Raw genomic sequence first — 16,695 nt, 5'->3', positions numbered from 1 at the left:
CCAATCTTGACGCAGGAAGAGTTACGTGTAATAAAATATAAATATGTTGATTTATGTAATGATCAAATCTTTCATGATAAATAAAAAGAAAACCGATATGGGTTCTCGATAGAATTTGCACATCAACTAAGCCTTGTTGAGTTACACAGATAGTTCATCTTCTAGAGGGTTTCTGATGTATAAAGATCTGCTTGTACGTGCCAATAAAGTAAAACACGAAATAAACAAATATAGATCATTAAAAGGATTTAAGTGGTTAATAGCACAATGATAATTGATATAAATCGGTGAACAGGTTCACTGTATATATTGATCCAGAACGTATAATAAAATATTGGAGATATTTCAAGAATTATGATAAATAAAAGATGTTTTGTACAAAATATGAAAACGAGTATCTCTCTCGAGAAAAATAAAAAAGAAATTATTTTCTAAAAAATTTATCAGGCTAATTACATATTATCTCCTATAGATAGACCTCTTTCTTTAACCTTTTCGTCTTTAAATTTAAAAAATTTATATTATAGTCATTATAGTTATGAAAGTAAAATATTGAATTTCAGCTATCGATTTTACCGACGGAAAATATAGCAGATGTAAAAATAGCACAAAAATTATAGATAAAAAAATAATTTCAATATCTCAATTACATTTTTTGTGGTAGTGGACGGTAGTGTTGCTAGAGGCTATGAGTGATTGTGGTTGGCGAGAACACTAAGGACTTTTGCATCTTCTTGTGAAAGGAGGAGGAAGATCAACGGTGAGTTGAGATAAAAGGGAAAAAAGGACGAGGATGATGTAGATGTCGATGCTCTATATTTACATCAGCGTCGCTTGACAACTATACCAACGCCAACATAAATGCTAAGCAATGCCACTTTACATCTACGTCGATGTAGATAACGATGCAAGGGAAGGGTGGTGCTCATCCTTCTTGTCCTTTTGGCCGCGTAGCTTGCGTGAGGGGGGAAGAAGGATGAGCGATGCAGAACGATATAGGATGTCGACTATCACTCATCCTTCTTCTCCAATGCATTTGTATTAATGTTGATGCATAGCGATGATGCTCTACATTTACATCGACATCGCTTTACATATGCCGGGAAGAAGGGCCGCTTGACATTTACATTTGCATCGACGTAGATGTAGATGGGAAGTATCGGCATCTGTATCGTCCTTTTTCTCCTTTTCTTTGCCTCACTTCTCGTCATCGTTCTCTCTCCTCATCCTCCTCTTCTTGCAAGATGCTACAAAAGTCCATAGCGTTTTCGTCGATTCTTGCGTCATTTATGCTAACCATAACCACTCGCACCCCTCAATGATGTCGCCATCAGTTACCACCGAAAACGTAATTGAGATATTAAAAATATATTTTTATATATCAATTTTTTTAAATTTCTACGCATGCTATCATGTATCTTTCAATCTGATGGTATTGGACTAAATTGAGTTAAATGTTTTTTTTTCGTAGCTATAGAGACTTCAAAATAAAATTTTAAAGTTTAGAAACCAAAATAATAAAGATGGGTAACTATAAGAATAATTTGTAATTAATCCAAATTTATTATTTTTAAGTATTTTTTAAATTATAAAAGTTTTTTTTATGACACCTTAAAAAATCCCAGTAAAAATGAGTAATATAATACGATTTTGTGCAAACTACTTATCCTTTTGCAAGCCGAGAAAAAGACTCTCAAAGTTAAGGCGTCTCTTCCTTGGCCTTCTCTATACCAAATCGGTTCCTTTTGTCTCTGCATCCAATATATAGCCATTGTTGATGCTTGAAGCTTCACAAAACCCTAGTACGTAGATGCTGAGATCCACTTTCCTCCCCTTCTTCATCTCATCTCCCTTTCCACCGGCTCAAGCCTTCGCCCTCAGGGCGTACCTTCCGCGTCCACCACCTGTTTGTAAATATTCCTCCTCGGCCCAGTCCCCACCCCCGCCCCCGCCCACCTCCGCCTACGTCCACCTCCCTTTCTGCCGCAAGCGGTGCCACTACTGCGACTTCCCGATCATCGCTCTCGGTTCCTCCACGCCGCACCGCCCGGACACCGACCCCAGAATCTCGAACTACGTGCAGCTCCTCCTCCGCGAGATTGCGGCGACCAGAGCCTGGTCCGACGACTGCTCGCCCCTCGAGACCGTGTTCTTCGGCGGTGGCACGCCGTCGCTAGTCCCTCCGGGCTTCGTCTCGTCCATCCTCGACGCGCTGAAGTCGAGATTTGGCAGGTGCGATAGCCCGGAGGTGTCGATTGAAATGGACCCTGGAACGTTTGATAAGGAAAAGATGGAACGGCTGCTTGAGCTGGGAGTGAACCGGGTGTCGCTCGGTGTTCAGGCGTTCCAGGAGGAGCTGCTGAGGGCTTGCGGGAGAGCCCACGGCTTGAAGGATGTCTATGAAGCCATTGAGATTGTCGCCGACTGCAGTGAGCTGCAGAATTGGAGCATGGACCTCATCTCGTCCTTGCCCCATCAGTCCCAAGAAATGTGGGAAGAGAGCTTGCGCTGTGCCATCAGTGCTCGTCCTACGCATGTCTCCGTTTACGACCTGCAGGTTGAGCAAGGCACCAAGTTTGGTCATTTGTAAGCAAATCCTCCTTTAACCACCTATCAGTACATTCATGAATACCCTTATGTTGCTGTATTCTACTGAAACATCAATCTTGTGCTTAAAGATGCACATATATGCTTGTCACAATGAATTATCATGTTTACAGGTATACTCCAGGAGAATTTCCTCTACCAACAGAGATGCAGTCGGCAGATTTTTACAGGACTGCTTCACGGATGCTTTCTGGGGCAGGTTATAGCCACTATGAGATCAGTAGCTACTGCAAGGATCGGTATGAGTGCAAGCACAATCTCACCTACTGGCTGAACAGATCTTTCTATGGATTTGGCCTTGGATCTGCAAGCTACATCAATGGCGTGAGGTTTTCAAGGCCAAGAAGATTGAAGGAGTACGAGGAATAGGTGCAGAAGTTGGAAGATGGATTGGTAGTGCTTCATGAGGACATCAGTGTCGACACAAAGGACATGTCAATGGATGTCGTGATGCTGTCCTTGAGAACGGCAAAAGGTCTTGACCTGAGGGGCTTTGCAAAATGCTTTGGGAAGAGCCTGGCATGCTCTTTGTGCCAAGCCTTGAGGCAGTATGTAGAGAGTGGGCATGTGGTTGTCATGGATGATGATAGAAATACGTTGTCTTACCCTGAGTTTGAGTTGAAGATGAGTGAGGATAATGATGAAATGGGTAATGGAGTTGCATCCATTCGGCTCAGTGATCCAGATGGTTTCCTCCTGTCTAATGAGTTGATATCCATTGCATTTGGAATTATATCTCCATAATATCCTGTGAGACTTTCGAAACTCATCTGTTGTTTACAGCAATGTTTTAATCATGTCCAAATCTATCAATTGAAATATAATTTTTCCCGCATTGTTTAACCATAATTCACATTTGCATTATAGAGAGGAAAAGCAAAAGTGTATATATAAATTTTTCCAAATGCATTATCGAAATATAATCTTTTTCCTCATTGTTTAATCAGAATTCACATATGCATTTTGCCTGATGTTCCTGATTTTTCTCTTTCAAATAACTTAATGGCAGTTTATTTACAGAATTTCTTATGCTTTTCATTGTTAGGTTTGCATTCTTGAACTCAACATCGAAGTATTATGTGGAAATTTCTAGACTTTTGACTTACACCAATTCCTGATCAATGTCTAAAAAATATTTTTCGATGTATGATTTTTCTTGAGAGGTCTTTAATATTGGAAACCATTTTTTTTTCTGTAAATAACTGTTATGAAGTGAGCATGTGAATGATGCAGTAGCTTTTTGTAAGTTTAATCAAGCATTGACAGGATGTTTGATCATCCTGGCGCGTTTCTTTCTTAGTTTTTTAAAAAATGTAGTTTTCTTCGAAAATGAATTCTTTTAGTAAGGTTTCTAATGATTTTGTTATCCTTTTTCGGAAATTTTAATATCTCCTAGAGTATGCTTGGTTCAGTGTTGGAATAATTTGGTATAAGTTATCCTAAGCCAGTTACAATTTTAGTCCTCTGAAAGAGCATTATTCTTGTCGAGCTACATAAGGATAGTTTTCCTCTGTTGTGATCCCTCCATTTCTTTCGATGAAGTCGAATGCATCATCCATCATACCTTCATCGCACCCTTTGTTGGTGTTGGTGTCGCAATCCATCAGTTGTTGCTCTGACAAGGAGATAAGCTCGTTGGTTCTGATCTGGTTTATTCCCTCCACCGAAACTACTGTCGAGAAGGCCCAGCAACTTCCTGCAATAATTCATACTAAATTTTCATTTATTTTGATCGAGTACATCAACAAAAATAAAATATTTTGAGCTCACCGCATTTGCCTTGGTCTTTGATAGCAGTGACGGCACCCTTCTGCCTCCAGTCAACGGTGGGAGTTACATTGGTGACGTTCTTGGATATGTATATATACATGTATATATATATATATGTATATGCATGTATATGTATATATACATATATACATATATGTATATATATATATATGTATATATACCTCTATATATATACATATATGTATGTATATATATATGTATGTATATATATATGTATGTATATGTATATATGTATATGTATATATATATGTATATATTTATATATACATATACATATATACATATATGTATATGTATATATGTATATATTTATATATGTATATACATATATACATATATGTATATGTATATATGTATATATTTATATATGTATATACATATATACATATATATATTGGCACCTTCGTTGGTTGGCAACTTCAATGGCAATAGTATGGTTGGCTGTCTACTATGTTTTTGTACTATTTTAGGTTCATGCATTCTCATGTCATTTTATTTTCTGAATCGATTTAAATAAAGTTTGGATATACATATTTATTCAATATTCATGCATATTATTTTGGATAATGTCTACTTTATTCATGAATAAAGTGGATAATAAGTCTAGTTCATGCATATTAATTTATATCCAAAATAATGTGCATGAACCGATAAATACTCCTCATATTATTTATTTTATTCATAAATATTATTTTAAATATAAATTTAAAGTTTTGGCTCATGGTCTTGTTGGGAAATCTAGGGTACGAGATTACATATGCAGCGGAAGAACAGAAAACAAAATCTTTAATATTTTCTAATAATATATTCGTTGTCGTGCGAAGATTTGTGTGCAAAATACATGACAAAGAAAACCACGTGTGAGATAGTTGTGTTACCTAGGGAGATCGTATATTCCTGAATCCCTATAGATCTGTAGGAGTGGATGAAGGAGGTCAAGCGTCCTCCGCTCTAGAGGTGATCCACACAGTAGGACTGCGACGACGCTCCTCAAATCTCCAAGCCTACTATTTGAGGAGGAGAATAGGAGGTGACTACCTAAAAAGTCTCAACTTTTGGGCCTTTAGTTCTCTCATATTTATAGAGGCCCCTAGTTAACCCTAATAGATTATGCTCTATTGGGTACTGGATCTCTATACAATTATCCAAGCTTCTTAGATTAGTGGGTCTCTACTCAATAATCTCTTATTAGCTTTTATTAGATCTCATTCATTTGATCCAATAATTCAGAGGCTTATTGGATATCCAATAAGATAGGGGCTCCAACGGATATCTAATATCTGAACCTCAACTCGTCGCAACACCTACCATATGTGTGTGACCCTCTAAGTCTAATATTGAGCTGGTTGTGAGTCATACTTGTCAGAACTCTTTCTGGCTCAGTGAATTATTATTATCTTCATAATAATTCGCTCGACTCATCGATTGTGGACGCTAGGCCACTACACCACAGTCCCCAAACGATACAAGGGAATCCAATTATTTGGATTATCTATCATCAGTTACCAGGAGTACGATCCTGCTCCCTACAAACGGGCACATCAGACAACGGTAACCTTCCCTATAAAAACTCTCGCGCTCAGAAAGAGTGGAGGAGGAGAATCAGGTGAGAAAAACCCCTTGTGATCGTCCACTGACTTAATCGTCGGAGGGGTCGGGTCGAGCCTCCCGACCCGACCTGTGTGCAAGGACGAAGATGGAGCACCTCCCACCGCGTGCCCAGGCGAGGAGTTCCCTTCCAGAGGAAATGGCTGTCCCGTTACGATCGGACCACCGCAGTCGGCCACCTCAACAGTCTCAAGGGTCGCCCAGGAAGATCCCCAATCATTCGGACCCGAACCAAGCCGCGTTGGCCCCGAGGCCACGGCTTAAGGTTGTTGACACCAACATTTTGACGCTAGAAGGAGGGCCCGAGTGTTGAGGGATCAGCAGATCGACCCACACGAACCCACAGTTGAGGGGTCTCGCCTGTTCGAGGTTCCCGGAGAACGCCCCCCCCCCCCCCGCATGGCGAACCTCGAGCTGAACACCCCGTCGCGACCTCAAAGCGCTATTGGCGGTTATTCAACGACCCAGGCTTGTCGCCACCGGAAGGTGCCCCAGCCGACCCGTCGCCCGTATCGCCCGAAGCCTTTTAGGACCTCGTTCATCAAGTTCGGGCTCTGACTGGGAAGGTGCAGACCATTATCCCACTCATTTCTCATCCGGCGCACCTACCTATGATCCAACCACTGCTGCAACAAGTGCCGCCCGATCGGGCTCATATGATACCCCCGGAGCTCCCCGCGTCACCTCAGGTCCGACCGGCCTCGCTAGAAGATCGAGCGATGGGAAACCCGAGCGCCCGCCCGGAGCTCGAGGTGTTATCTTCAGATTCAACGAGCTCTCTACGAGCCCAGTTGCGTTGCGTGAACCAGCGACACGACGAGGTACAGAAGGAAGTTCGTAAGTCAAAGGAAGAGCTTGGGGAGGACATGCACCGGGGATGCTCGTTCACGCCTGAGATACAAGATCAGACAGTCCCCCCGAACTTCCGCCTCCCCTCTCTCGACGCGTACGACGGTGCCACCGACCCAGCGGACCATGTAGCCGCCTTCCGTGCCCAAATGGCGCTTTACGGAACCTCAGACGCCCTGATGTGCAGGGCGTTCCCCACGACTCTGAGGGGGCCAGCCCGTGCATGGTATAACAGTCTGAAGGCTGGGGTGATCACTTCCTTCGATCAGCTCGCCAGGGACTTTGAGCTTAACTTCCTAGCCTACGCCCGGCCGAAGCCATCCGTTGCACTACTCGGACTTAACCAAAGGGAGGACAAGCCCCTCTCACATTTTGTGGATCGCTTTGCCACGCAAATCTGGGGTTTGCCGGACGCTCATCCCTCTCTGTTAATGCAGGCGTTTATGATAGGCCTGTGACCTTCCAGATTTTCCTGGTCCCTCACGGAGCGACCCCCCACCGCGGTACCGGAGATGCTCCAGCGGGCTAACCAGTACATCGCGGCGGAGGCTTGGATGGCCGTGAGGAGGTGGAGCGACTTTTAGCAGCGGGCTTCATAGAAGAGGAGGGCGCGCGAGGACCACGACCTTCCTCACCGAACAGACTCCTTGAGACCACACCTACGCGGCCTGCCCGCTTGTGCCGTGCTCCTCGGTCGCATGTTGCCCGAGACCACGCCTACGCGGCCTGCCCGCCTGAGCCGTGCTCCTCGGTTGCGTGTTGCCCGAGACCACGCCTGCGCGGCCTACCCGCTTGAGAGTCGTACTCCTCGGTTGCATGCTTCCCGAGACCACCTCTGCGCGGCCTACCCGCCTGAGTCGTGCTCCTCGGCTGCATGTTGCCTAAGACCACCTCTGCTCGGCCTGCCCGACTGAGTCGTGCTCCTCGGTTGCATGTTGCCCGAGACCACCTCTGTGCGGCCTGCTCGCCTGAGTCGTGCTCCTCGGCCGCATGTTGCCCGAGACCATCTCTGCGCGGCCTGCCCACCTGAGTCGTGCTCCTCGGCTGCATGTTGCCCGAGACCACCTCTACTCGGCCTGCTCGACTGAGTTGTGCTCCTCGATTGCATGTTGCCCGAGACCACCTCTGCGCGGCCTACCCGCCTGAGTCGTGCTCCTCGACCGCGTTTTGCCCGAGACCACCTCTGCTCGGCCTGCCCGCTTGAGTCATGCTTCTCGACTGTATGTTGCCCGAGACCACCTCTGCGTGGCCTGCCCGACTGAGCCGTGCTCCTCAACCGCGTTTTGCCCGAGACCACCTCTGCTCGGCCTGCCCGCTTGAGTCATGCTTCTCGGCTGCATGTTGCCCGAGACCATCTTTGCTCGGCCTACCCGACTGAGTCGTGCTCCTCGATTGCACGTTGCCCGAGACCACCGCTGTGCCCCCGACCCTCCTCGATTGCTAAACTCCACGATTCCCACACCCCTGGTAACGGACCGGCTACCGCCCGGCAGGGACAATTTCTTAAAGCCGAAGCCATGCCTCGGACCCCCCTTACAACAACCAACGCATAGCTTCCTTTGGGGGGGGGGGGGGAATATGATGAGGGCAATAATGGCGATGGGATTCCCACTATTACTTTTCCAGCGGTGGTCGTTTTCCTTGCGGCAACTGCAGCACTTCCCTGGCGAACTGACACGGACTTAGCTGGTTTTACCTAAGTCGTGCGGCACCCTCGCGCGTCCGTCCGCAAAGGTCAGCCTCCCCGAAGCCTCCCATTGTCCCTTAGGACCAATCAAAGAGAGAACGGGTTAAAAAGAACGCCTCAATCGGGATCCACAAGCAGACATGTCCGAAAAACACTTCATAGACAATGCAAATTACAAACAGACTTTACAAGCTCTGAACAGTGGCACAACAAAGGGTAAAATGGTCCATTACAGACCGAGAAGCTCTCGCACGTGTCCACATGACACAACCTTTATTTACAAGCCTAAAGAGGCCACCAACCCAACTAAAATGGGACTATTAAGCCTTCGGCCGCCCCTTTACATTCTGTACAGGGTATGAACATGCCAACAGACACGGACAGATATAAGCATTACATCAAACACCTTGTTTAGAAGTTTGTCCGTGACATTCTCCCCCACTTATCCCTTCGACGTCCTCGTCGAAGCCTTTGTGAACACTGCAACTCTTCGCCTTTGCTGAGTCTTCAATCTTCTGCTCCAGCTGCAATGCGCCTCCTGGCTCCCAACTGCTCTCCACTACTGTTTTTGAGTAGTCGAACCTTTAATCCGCCATGCTGCTACAACTCACCAATGACTTTGACTCTGTTGTGGGGTTGGCTGAGTTGTGTTGATCCTTGTTGATTCCTGCGGATCCGCCAGATGAAGGAAAAGACCATCCTTACTGCGCCAGTCTCTCAAAGATTCCTCATGCTGCTTGAACTGGTTGGATGCTTGTTGGAGCTTTAACGAGCATCGTCTCGCAAACTTCTGAAGTTTTGGGTCCTTCCTCCACAGAATCTGCTCATTGACTCTTCTTTCAGTTAGTTGTCACATCCAAGTAGGTTCGCATCACTTCCGCTTTCGATTGGCATTTCGTTGGGAAATGAAGCGGACAATCTACTCTCAGTAGCACTGATCACCGTTGGTGAGGATTTAACAACTATTGTCTTCCATTATCTTCGAAGGGTCTTTGAACTTGTGCAGAGCTCCTCTGCTGGATAGATAAGAGAATTGGGGTACTCGGTTTCGCCCATCCTCTTAAAAGTTGAGAAGGCAAAGGTTACTTGACTTCGCCCGCCTCCTCGAGATTGTACTTCATGCATCGAGCTGGTTACTGGCCTTCGCATGCTCTTTGCTCACACTTCTGAAGTACTTGAAGTGTTTGCACTCCTTGCGTTGAGTTAGCTACTGTGATTCACCTTCTCAATGCCATTGAACTTCTGGAATGCAGGAAGTTTTCACCCCAACTTGGAGTAATTCTCTGATAGATGAGGTCGCCTTTGGGATTGTACCGTCTTCTCCATCAACCCTGCCGCCTACTCCACTGAGTAGCAAAGGTACAGCACCGCGTACTGCTTGCTTCGTTCCTTGGTTGTGCACTCTTGCATGACCCGAAGTCCTTCACTTACGGCTATCTTGATGAGAAACTTGTTGACACCGGTCTTACGAAGTTCTTCGGCCTCTACCCTTCAGCCTTGTCTCGGTACTTGGAGATTACCTCTGCATGCTCCACCTCCTCGGCCCCTTTCACGACCAAGCGCTCTCCCTCCATGAGAGCAAGGGATCAATGACTTTCACGGAAGTCCCGCCTCTGCGGTACCATGGCGCTGCCATGCCCATGGCCCTACTATCCGTTGCCTCGCATCTGCATCCCTTTTCTTCACGATCAGTAGATATGTCTCCGTGGCACTCCTCTGAGTCCACCTCCATTCTAACTGATCCTTGATTTTGGGTAGCTAAGTCCCTCTGGACTCGTCGTCGCTTCCTCGCCCCTTTCGACCCCCTGCTTCAACACCTCTGTGTTCTCCAAGCAGTCCGTTTGGTCGATGGAAAGACAGACTGCAACTCCCATGCATGGCCTCTGCCATCACGTTGCAGGGTTTGCACCAATTCTGTTCTCCTTAGCTTCCTTGGTAGCAACATTCGCTTACTCGGCCTTGTCCTCTGACTTGCCGGGCTCCCTTAAGCGAATATGAGCTCTGGAGCAGTCCAACTCTCCAGCTGCTTCGATCATACCTCTGCATGATCAAGTCCCTCCCATGGGACTCACTGGTACTTGCATTCGAACTTTTCCCTTAGTGGAACACAGCCCCCATATGCTGATGACCAAGGTTTCCATCCGATGCAAAATTCGATGCACGCCCGGAAGACCCGCCTCTGCGGTACCATGGCCTTCACTCCTTGAATCCATAGCCCTTCTTGCCGTCGTGTTGTTCACCGAAGTGGAGCTTCCAGTAGCTCCCGATCATACCTCCATATGATCTAGTCCCTCCCGGGACAGATTGTGTATATCGCATTGCCACGAACTGTTCCACCACGATCCGCTGCACCATGTCGCCTCCTGGTGATATCTCCATTGCATTCTGATCCTTGTGGAATAAACTCGAATTGTGAACCCTCCATGTGTGGCCTCTGCCAAAACATCGCAGGGTCTCCTCCACCTTCGATTTTGTTCGCTCCTTTGGCAATCAACCTTCATCCACCCACTCTTGGGTCATACCTAGATGAAGCACCGCTCTAGGACAGTCCGTCGCCTAGTAGCTCCCGAAGTCCACCGACTTCACTGTAATTTGTGCACCATTGTCTGGATCCTGGGCCTCTGCCCCTACCAGCACAATCTCTCCCGAAGTCCACCGACTTCACTGTAATTTGTGCACCATTGTCTGGATCCTGGGCCTCTGCCCCTACCAGCACAATCTCCGTTGCGCACCGCTTCCTTCATAGCAACTCGAATAGCAACACTGTGACATATTCTTCAAGAGTACCCGCCTCTGCGTCCTCTTGCCCCGTGTTAAGGCCTTCTGAACCCAACTTCGCCTCCGCAAATTGAGTCGCCTTAGTTCCTCCATCAAATGCTTCTCCGAGATAAGGTGCATGTGCCCCGAAGCTCCCTTCGTCTTTGGCACCATACAAGATGAGTCCGCTCCGTCAGAATGAAGGACCCATGGAACAACATGATCCTACTATTGCCTCTGCAAGAGTTCATGTCCTTGACCTCTGTCTAAGGAAGGCACTGTGCCTCTGCTCCACGTTCCAACATCTATGCTGGCTCCCTTCATGCGGCTTGGGTACTTCGCCAAGTTACACCCAAGTTGCTCCGCTCCTCGTTTTTGCATTGAGTCGATGGTGGCCCTCGTGCCCACCATTCCACGGGTCAGCCCTCCCTTGAGTCCGATCTCCACATCGACTCCAAGTGTGCCTTCATTTAAGTTGCTTTAGGTCGCTCCCCCACTTGATCTCGCAATGCATCCACCAATGCATTCTCTCGAGCGAGATCATGCGACAACTCCTCGCTGCTTGCTCGGTCCATTGAGCTTCGTGGAGTTGTTGTTTGTGAGGTACTCCTCCTCAACATGTGAAGTCCATCTCACATGATTCTCCCTCTGGAGAGCCGAGACTTATCCCTCCTGGATAACTGTCCCGTTGGAGCAACATCTCTCTTCGTTTCGGAGATCACCATCCCCTTGGACTACTCCGATCTGCTGAACAAACTGTGCATTGTTCTGCCTCTTGCAAACGCACTTGCTAGATTGCGCCTCCACGTCAATACAGCCACCGCTGCACCCCTCAAGGCCTAGCAACATGCTGAACTCGTTGCACACTTTAGCCTCCTCCGGACGTATCCTTCGCATGCTGAAGAGAAAGTTTCAATGCTCCATGGCGCCGAGTCTCGACCGCCTTGGGATGGCCACGAACATTCCATCGTCCGCATACAAGCCCATGCATGAGTACCGAATTCTTCGAGTTAGCAATTCCCCTCACCTCTGTGAGCTTTGCACAACTCTTTCGGTCGCTGAGCAACTCATTCCACTTTGCATGGTCTCGACCTTTGCCAAGCGCCTCGCTTGCCTTGAGCACCATCAAGTAAAGTTGTCAACGTTGAGCCGTAGCTCAAACTCAGCCATCCCAACCTTTGTGCGCTCCGCATTCTTCCAAGCTTGCCTGTTCTCGTGGTGCCTCTTGCGCGAAGGGTTGGCCATTCCTCTGAATGCCAATGTTAGATGCCCGCTCCTCTGAGCGACTCTTTTCCCTACATCTCCATGCCCGTTTTCCCTCAAACGGTCGCGCGTTGCTGACTGCCCTCAACGCAGCCCCGCTAGGTCCCCCACGTTTGCATGTCAAGTGTTTCTATGAGTGCTTGTCCCGCTCTGATACCATATGACACGGACTTAGCTGGTTTTACCTAAGTCGTGCGGCACCCTCGCGCGTCCGTCCGCAAAGGTCAGCCTCCCCGAAGCCTCCCATTGTCCCTTAGGACCAATCAAAGAGAGAACGGGTTAAAAAGAACGCCTCAATCGGGATCCACAAGCAGACATGTCCGAAAAACACTTCATAGACAATGCAAATTACAAACAGACTTTACAAGCTCTGAACAGTGGCACAACAAAGGGTAAAATGGTCCATTACAGACCGAGAAGCTCTCGCACGTGTCCACATGACACAACCTTTATTTACAAGCCTAAAGAGGCCACCAACCCAACTAAAATGAGATTATTAAGCCTTCGGCCGCCCCTTTACATTCTGTACAGGGTATGAACATGCCAACAGACACAGACAGATATAAGCATTACATCAAACACCTTGTTTAGAAGTTTGTCCGTGACAGAACGGTAGTTGTCTTCCCCTACTGCCGCGACATGTCTCTGCCCTCATGTTTTATGCAGCTTGAAACATACCATCCACCACATGAACGGTAGTTGTCTTCCCCTACGGTAGTTTAGGACAAGTTTGTTATGTTACGGGCATGTTTTATGCAGCTTGAAACATACCATCCACCACATGATAAGTAAATCCATGATAGATGCTTTGAATTTTGGAAGTCACCTACAAGTTTCTTGAATAGATATATATTTTTAAAATTGGTACTCTCAGCATAGGTGTTTTTGGAAGAGAACTGATACATGATGCAAGGTATCTTTCTTCATCAGTGCTATGACATCTAGGATGCATTTTGTCAAGTATTATACCTCGATTATGGTGATGCATATTGTAAAGTTTGTGGCCATTCTTTGTCTTTGATTTATAATGCCTAGAGCTAATGAGTTGGTTTTTATAGGTTGGAAATTTTAGGGTTGAACCACCAGGGTTGTTTCGAGGCTGAGGAGAGCATCCAAAGGTTCTATTCCCATCATTACTATACTGCTAATAATTGTTAACAGGATGAGTATAAATTTTAGATGGGAAAGCTGAAAAAGAGAATTCGCCCAAGTGATATTACAATCAATATAGGAAAAGATGCACCAATTCCAAAATGTCCAATACCTGGTGAAAGGTAATGCAATTCAAAAACAAAAGGTTGAATTAGGCAGTCATGATACCAGAACAAACTTGTTGGTAAAGCTTGTTAAAAAATACTATGAAATTACTAGTGAGCATTCTAAATTCAGCACTTGAGTCTCCTTTTTCAGGTGGAAAGAAGTAAAACATGATAACACTGTCACATGGTTGGCTTTTTGGAATGATCCCATAAATCCAAAAGAGTTCAAGTATGTCTTTTTGGCAGCCAGCAGTTCATTAAAAGGACAAAGCGACAAAGAGAAGTATGAGAAAGCGAGGCTGTTGAAGGTACTGATTGCTTGATCTTTTTTCCTTTGGAACCGATAACATGCATGAATTTTGACCAGTATATTGGTCCCTAGGCATTAAGTAGAAAGAAATAGGATTTTGATAAAAATCTCTAGTGTCCACCATTAGACATTGGTGCATGTCTCTCATAATATTCTATTTATTCTGCAGAATTATATACACAATATTCGTGCGAATTATACAAGGGACTTTACCAGTAAAGATCCAACAAAGCGGCAAATAGCAGTAGCAACCTACCTTATTGATAAGCTAGCACTTAGGGCTGGCAATGAAAAGGTAAATCAGTATCATTTCGACAGTTTGATCCTCGTTTATTCTGCATTGTTGTATGTTTGAGTTTTGCTAGTGTCTAAATTTCCAATTCTTCTAACCCTTTCAACTATCTGGTCAACTCATATTTGATCTTGAAAACTAGACCAGACCATATCAACCTTTCCCCCCAAACACATGCATGTTAATTGCAAGATGTTCTTTTTACAAGTTTTGTTGGTAACCTAGATGGATTAGCTATGTGATATCCGGAAAGAACAGGCTGATGATTGAATGGATGATGAAGCTTGTAAATTGTCTCCAACTTACACATTATGAAATGTGGTTGCGACATATAAACATGAGCTTATGTTGAGGTGTTCCTATTTGTTGATACCTCAGTTTATTGAGAACTTATAAGTTGCAGTTTGACTTAGTATATTATACTTTGTTAGCAAAACTTTGATCTAATTCTATCCTACTACTTTTGGATGGCGTCAATCTAGCTTTAAGCTTGTTACAATGCCTCATAAAATTCCATGCACTCTGGATTTCTTAAAGTCACTGTGCCTAGTAAAATTCTTATTCACCATGAGAGGTTGATATCGAATGAGCTGCATCATAGTTATTCATTCACTTGACACTGAAACATCAAATTGCTGATAGTACTAAACTTGACTGCTTATCCATCAGATTTCGACAGGGTCAATCTTGAAGGACTAAAACATGAAGATCAAAATTTACTATCATTTTGGCTGTTGTTTTTGTTGGCCGTAGTTTTCCAGGTTGCTGAGGGATACTTCCTCAGCTAATGACCATGGGAGATATATATATATATATATATATATATATATATATTATTCCCTCCACCGAAACTACTGTCGAGAAGGCCCAGCAACTTCCTGCAACAATTCATACTAAATTTTCATTTATTTCGATCGAGCACATCAACAAAAATAAAATATTTCGAGCTCACCGCATTTGCCTTGGTCTTTGATAGCAGTGACGGTACCCTTCTGCCTCCAGTCGACGGTGGGAGTTACATTGGTGACTTTCTTGGATATGTATATATACATATATACATGTATATACATATACATATATACAACGGCACCTTCGTTGGTTGGCAACTTCAGCAATAGTATGATTGGCTGTCTACTATGTTTATGTACCATTTTAGGTTCATGCATTCTGATGTCATTTTATTTTCTGAATCGATTTAAATAAATTTTGGATATACATCTTTATTCAATATTCATGCATATTATTTTGGATAATGTCTACTTTATTCATGAATAAAGTGGATAATAAGTCTAGTTCATGCATATCAATTTATATCCAAAATAATGTGCATGAACCGATAAATAATCCTCATATTATTTATTTTATTCATAAATATTATTTTAAATATAAATTTAAAGTTTTGGCTCATGGTCTTGTTGGGAAATCTAGGGTACGAGATTACATGTGCAACGGAAGAACAGAAAACAAAATCTCTAATATTTTCTAATAATATATTTGTTGTCGTGCGAAGATTTGTGGGCAAAATAAACGACAAAGAAAACCACGTGTGAGATAGTTGTGTTACCTAGGGAGATCGTATATCCCTGAATCCTTACAGATCTGTAGGAGTGAATGAAGGAGGTCAAACGTCCTCTGCTCTAGAGGTGATCCACACAGTAGGACTGCAATGACGCTCCTCAAATCTCCAAACCTACTATTTGAGGAGGAGAAGAGGAGAGGAGAATAGGAGGTGACTACCTAAGAAGTCTTAACTTTTGGGCCTTTAGTTCACTCATATTTATAGAGGCCCCTAGTTAACCCTAATAGATCATGCTCTATTGGGTACTGGATCTCTATACAATTACCCAAGCCTCTTAGATTAGTGGGTCTCTACTCAATAATCTTTTATTAGCTTTTATTAGATCTCATCCATTTGATCCAATAATTCAAGGGCTTATTGGATATCCAATAAGATAGGGTCTCCAACGGATATCTCATATCTGAATCTCAACTCGTCGCAACACCTACCATATGTGTGTGACCCTCTAAGCCTAATATTGAGCTGGTTGTGAGTCATACTTGTCAGAACTCTTTCTGGCTCAGTGAATTATTATTATCTTCATAATAATTCGCTCGACTCATCGACTGCGGACGATAGGCCACTACACCACAGTCCCCAAACGATACAAGGGAATTCAATTATTTGGATTATCTATCATCAGTTACCAGGAGTACTATCCTGCTCCCTGCAAACGGGCACATCAGGCAACGGTAACCTTCCCTATAAAAACCC

The 16,695-nt window shown here is 44.8% G+C and overlaps 1 protein-coding gene and 1 pseudogene across 3 annotated transcripts; both read left to right on the top strand.

Annotated features, from left to right (window-relative positions):
* The first annotated feature begins 1,684 nt into the window (after nucleotides 1-1,684).
* On the top strand, nucleotides 1,685-3,442 carry LOC135588472 (uncharacterized; annotated as a pseudogene). Its single transcript, XR_010476285.1, has 2 exons — nucleotides 1,685-2,586; nucleotides 2,721-3,442. The product of XR_010476285.1 is annotated as an uncharacterized LOC135588472 (transcript).
* Nucleotides 3,221-14,899, top strand: LOC135588474 (DNA topoisomerase 1 beta-like). 2 transcript variants are annotated; one of them, XM_065080610.1, is made up of 5 exons: nucleotides 3,221-3,357; nucleotides 13,621-13,680; nucleotides 13,742-13,836; nucleotides 13,973-14,129; nucleotides 14,301-14,899. In XM_065080610.1, the coding sequence occupies exons 3-5, from the start codon at nucleotides 13,742-13,744 to the stop codon at nucleotides 14,484-14,486; spliced, it is 438 nt and encodes a 145-aa protein (XP_064936682.1). In that variant the 5' UTR covers nucleotides 3,221-3,357; nucleotides 13,621-13,680; the 3' UTR covers nucleotides 14,487-14,899. The 2 variants fall into 2 exon arrangements, 1 of the variants encoding a protein (XP_064936682.1); XR_010476286.1 differs by lacking the exons at nucleotides 3,221-3,357; nucleotides 13,742-13,836 and having other exon boundaries at nucleotides 9,494-13,680.
* The last annotated feature ends 1,796 nt before the right edge of the window (nucleotides 14,900-16,695 follow it).

This window comes from Musa acuminata, chromosome BXJ1-8, assembly GCF_036884655.1.
Source record: "Musa acuminata AAA Group cultivar baxijiao chromosome BXJ1-8, Cavendish_Baxijiao_AAA, whole genome shotgun sequence".
Classification (NCBI taxonomy): Eukaryota; Viridiplantae; Streptophyta; class Magnoliopsida; order Zingiberales; family Musaceae; genus Musa; species Musa acuminata.
This window is presented reverse-complemented; position numbering and strand designations above follow the sequence as displayed.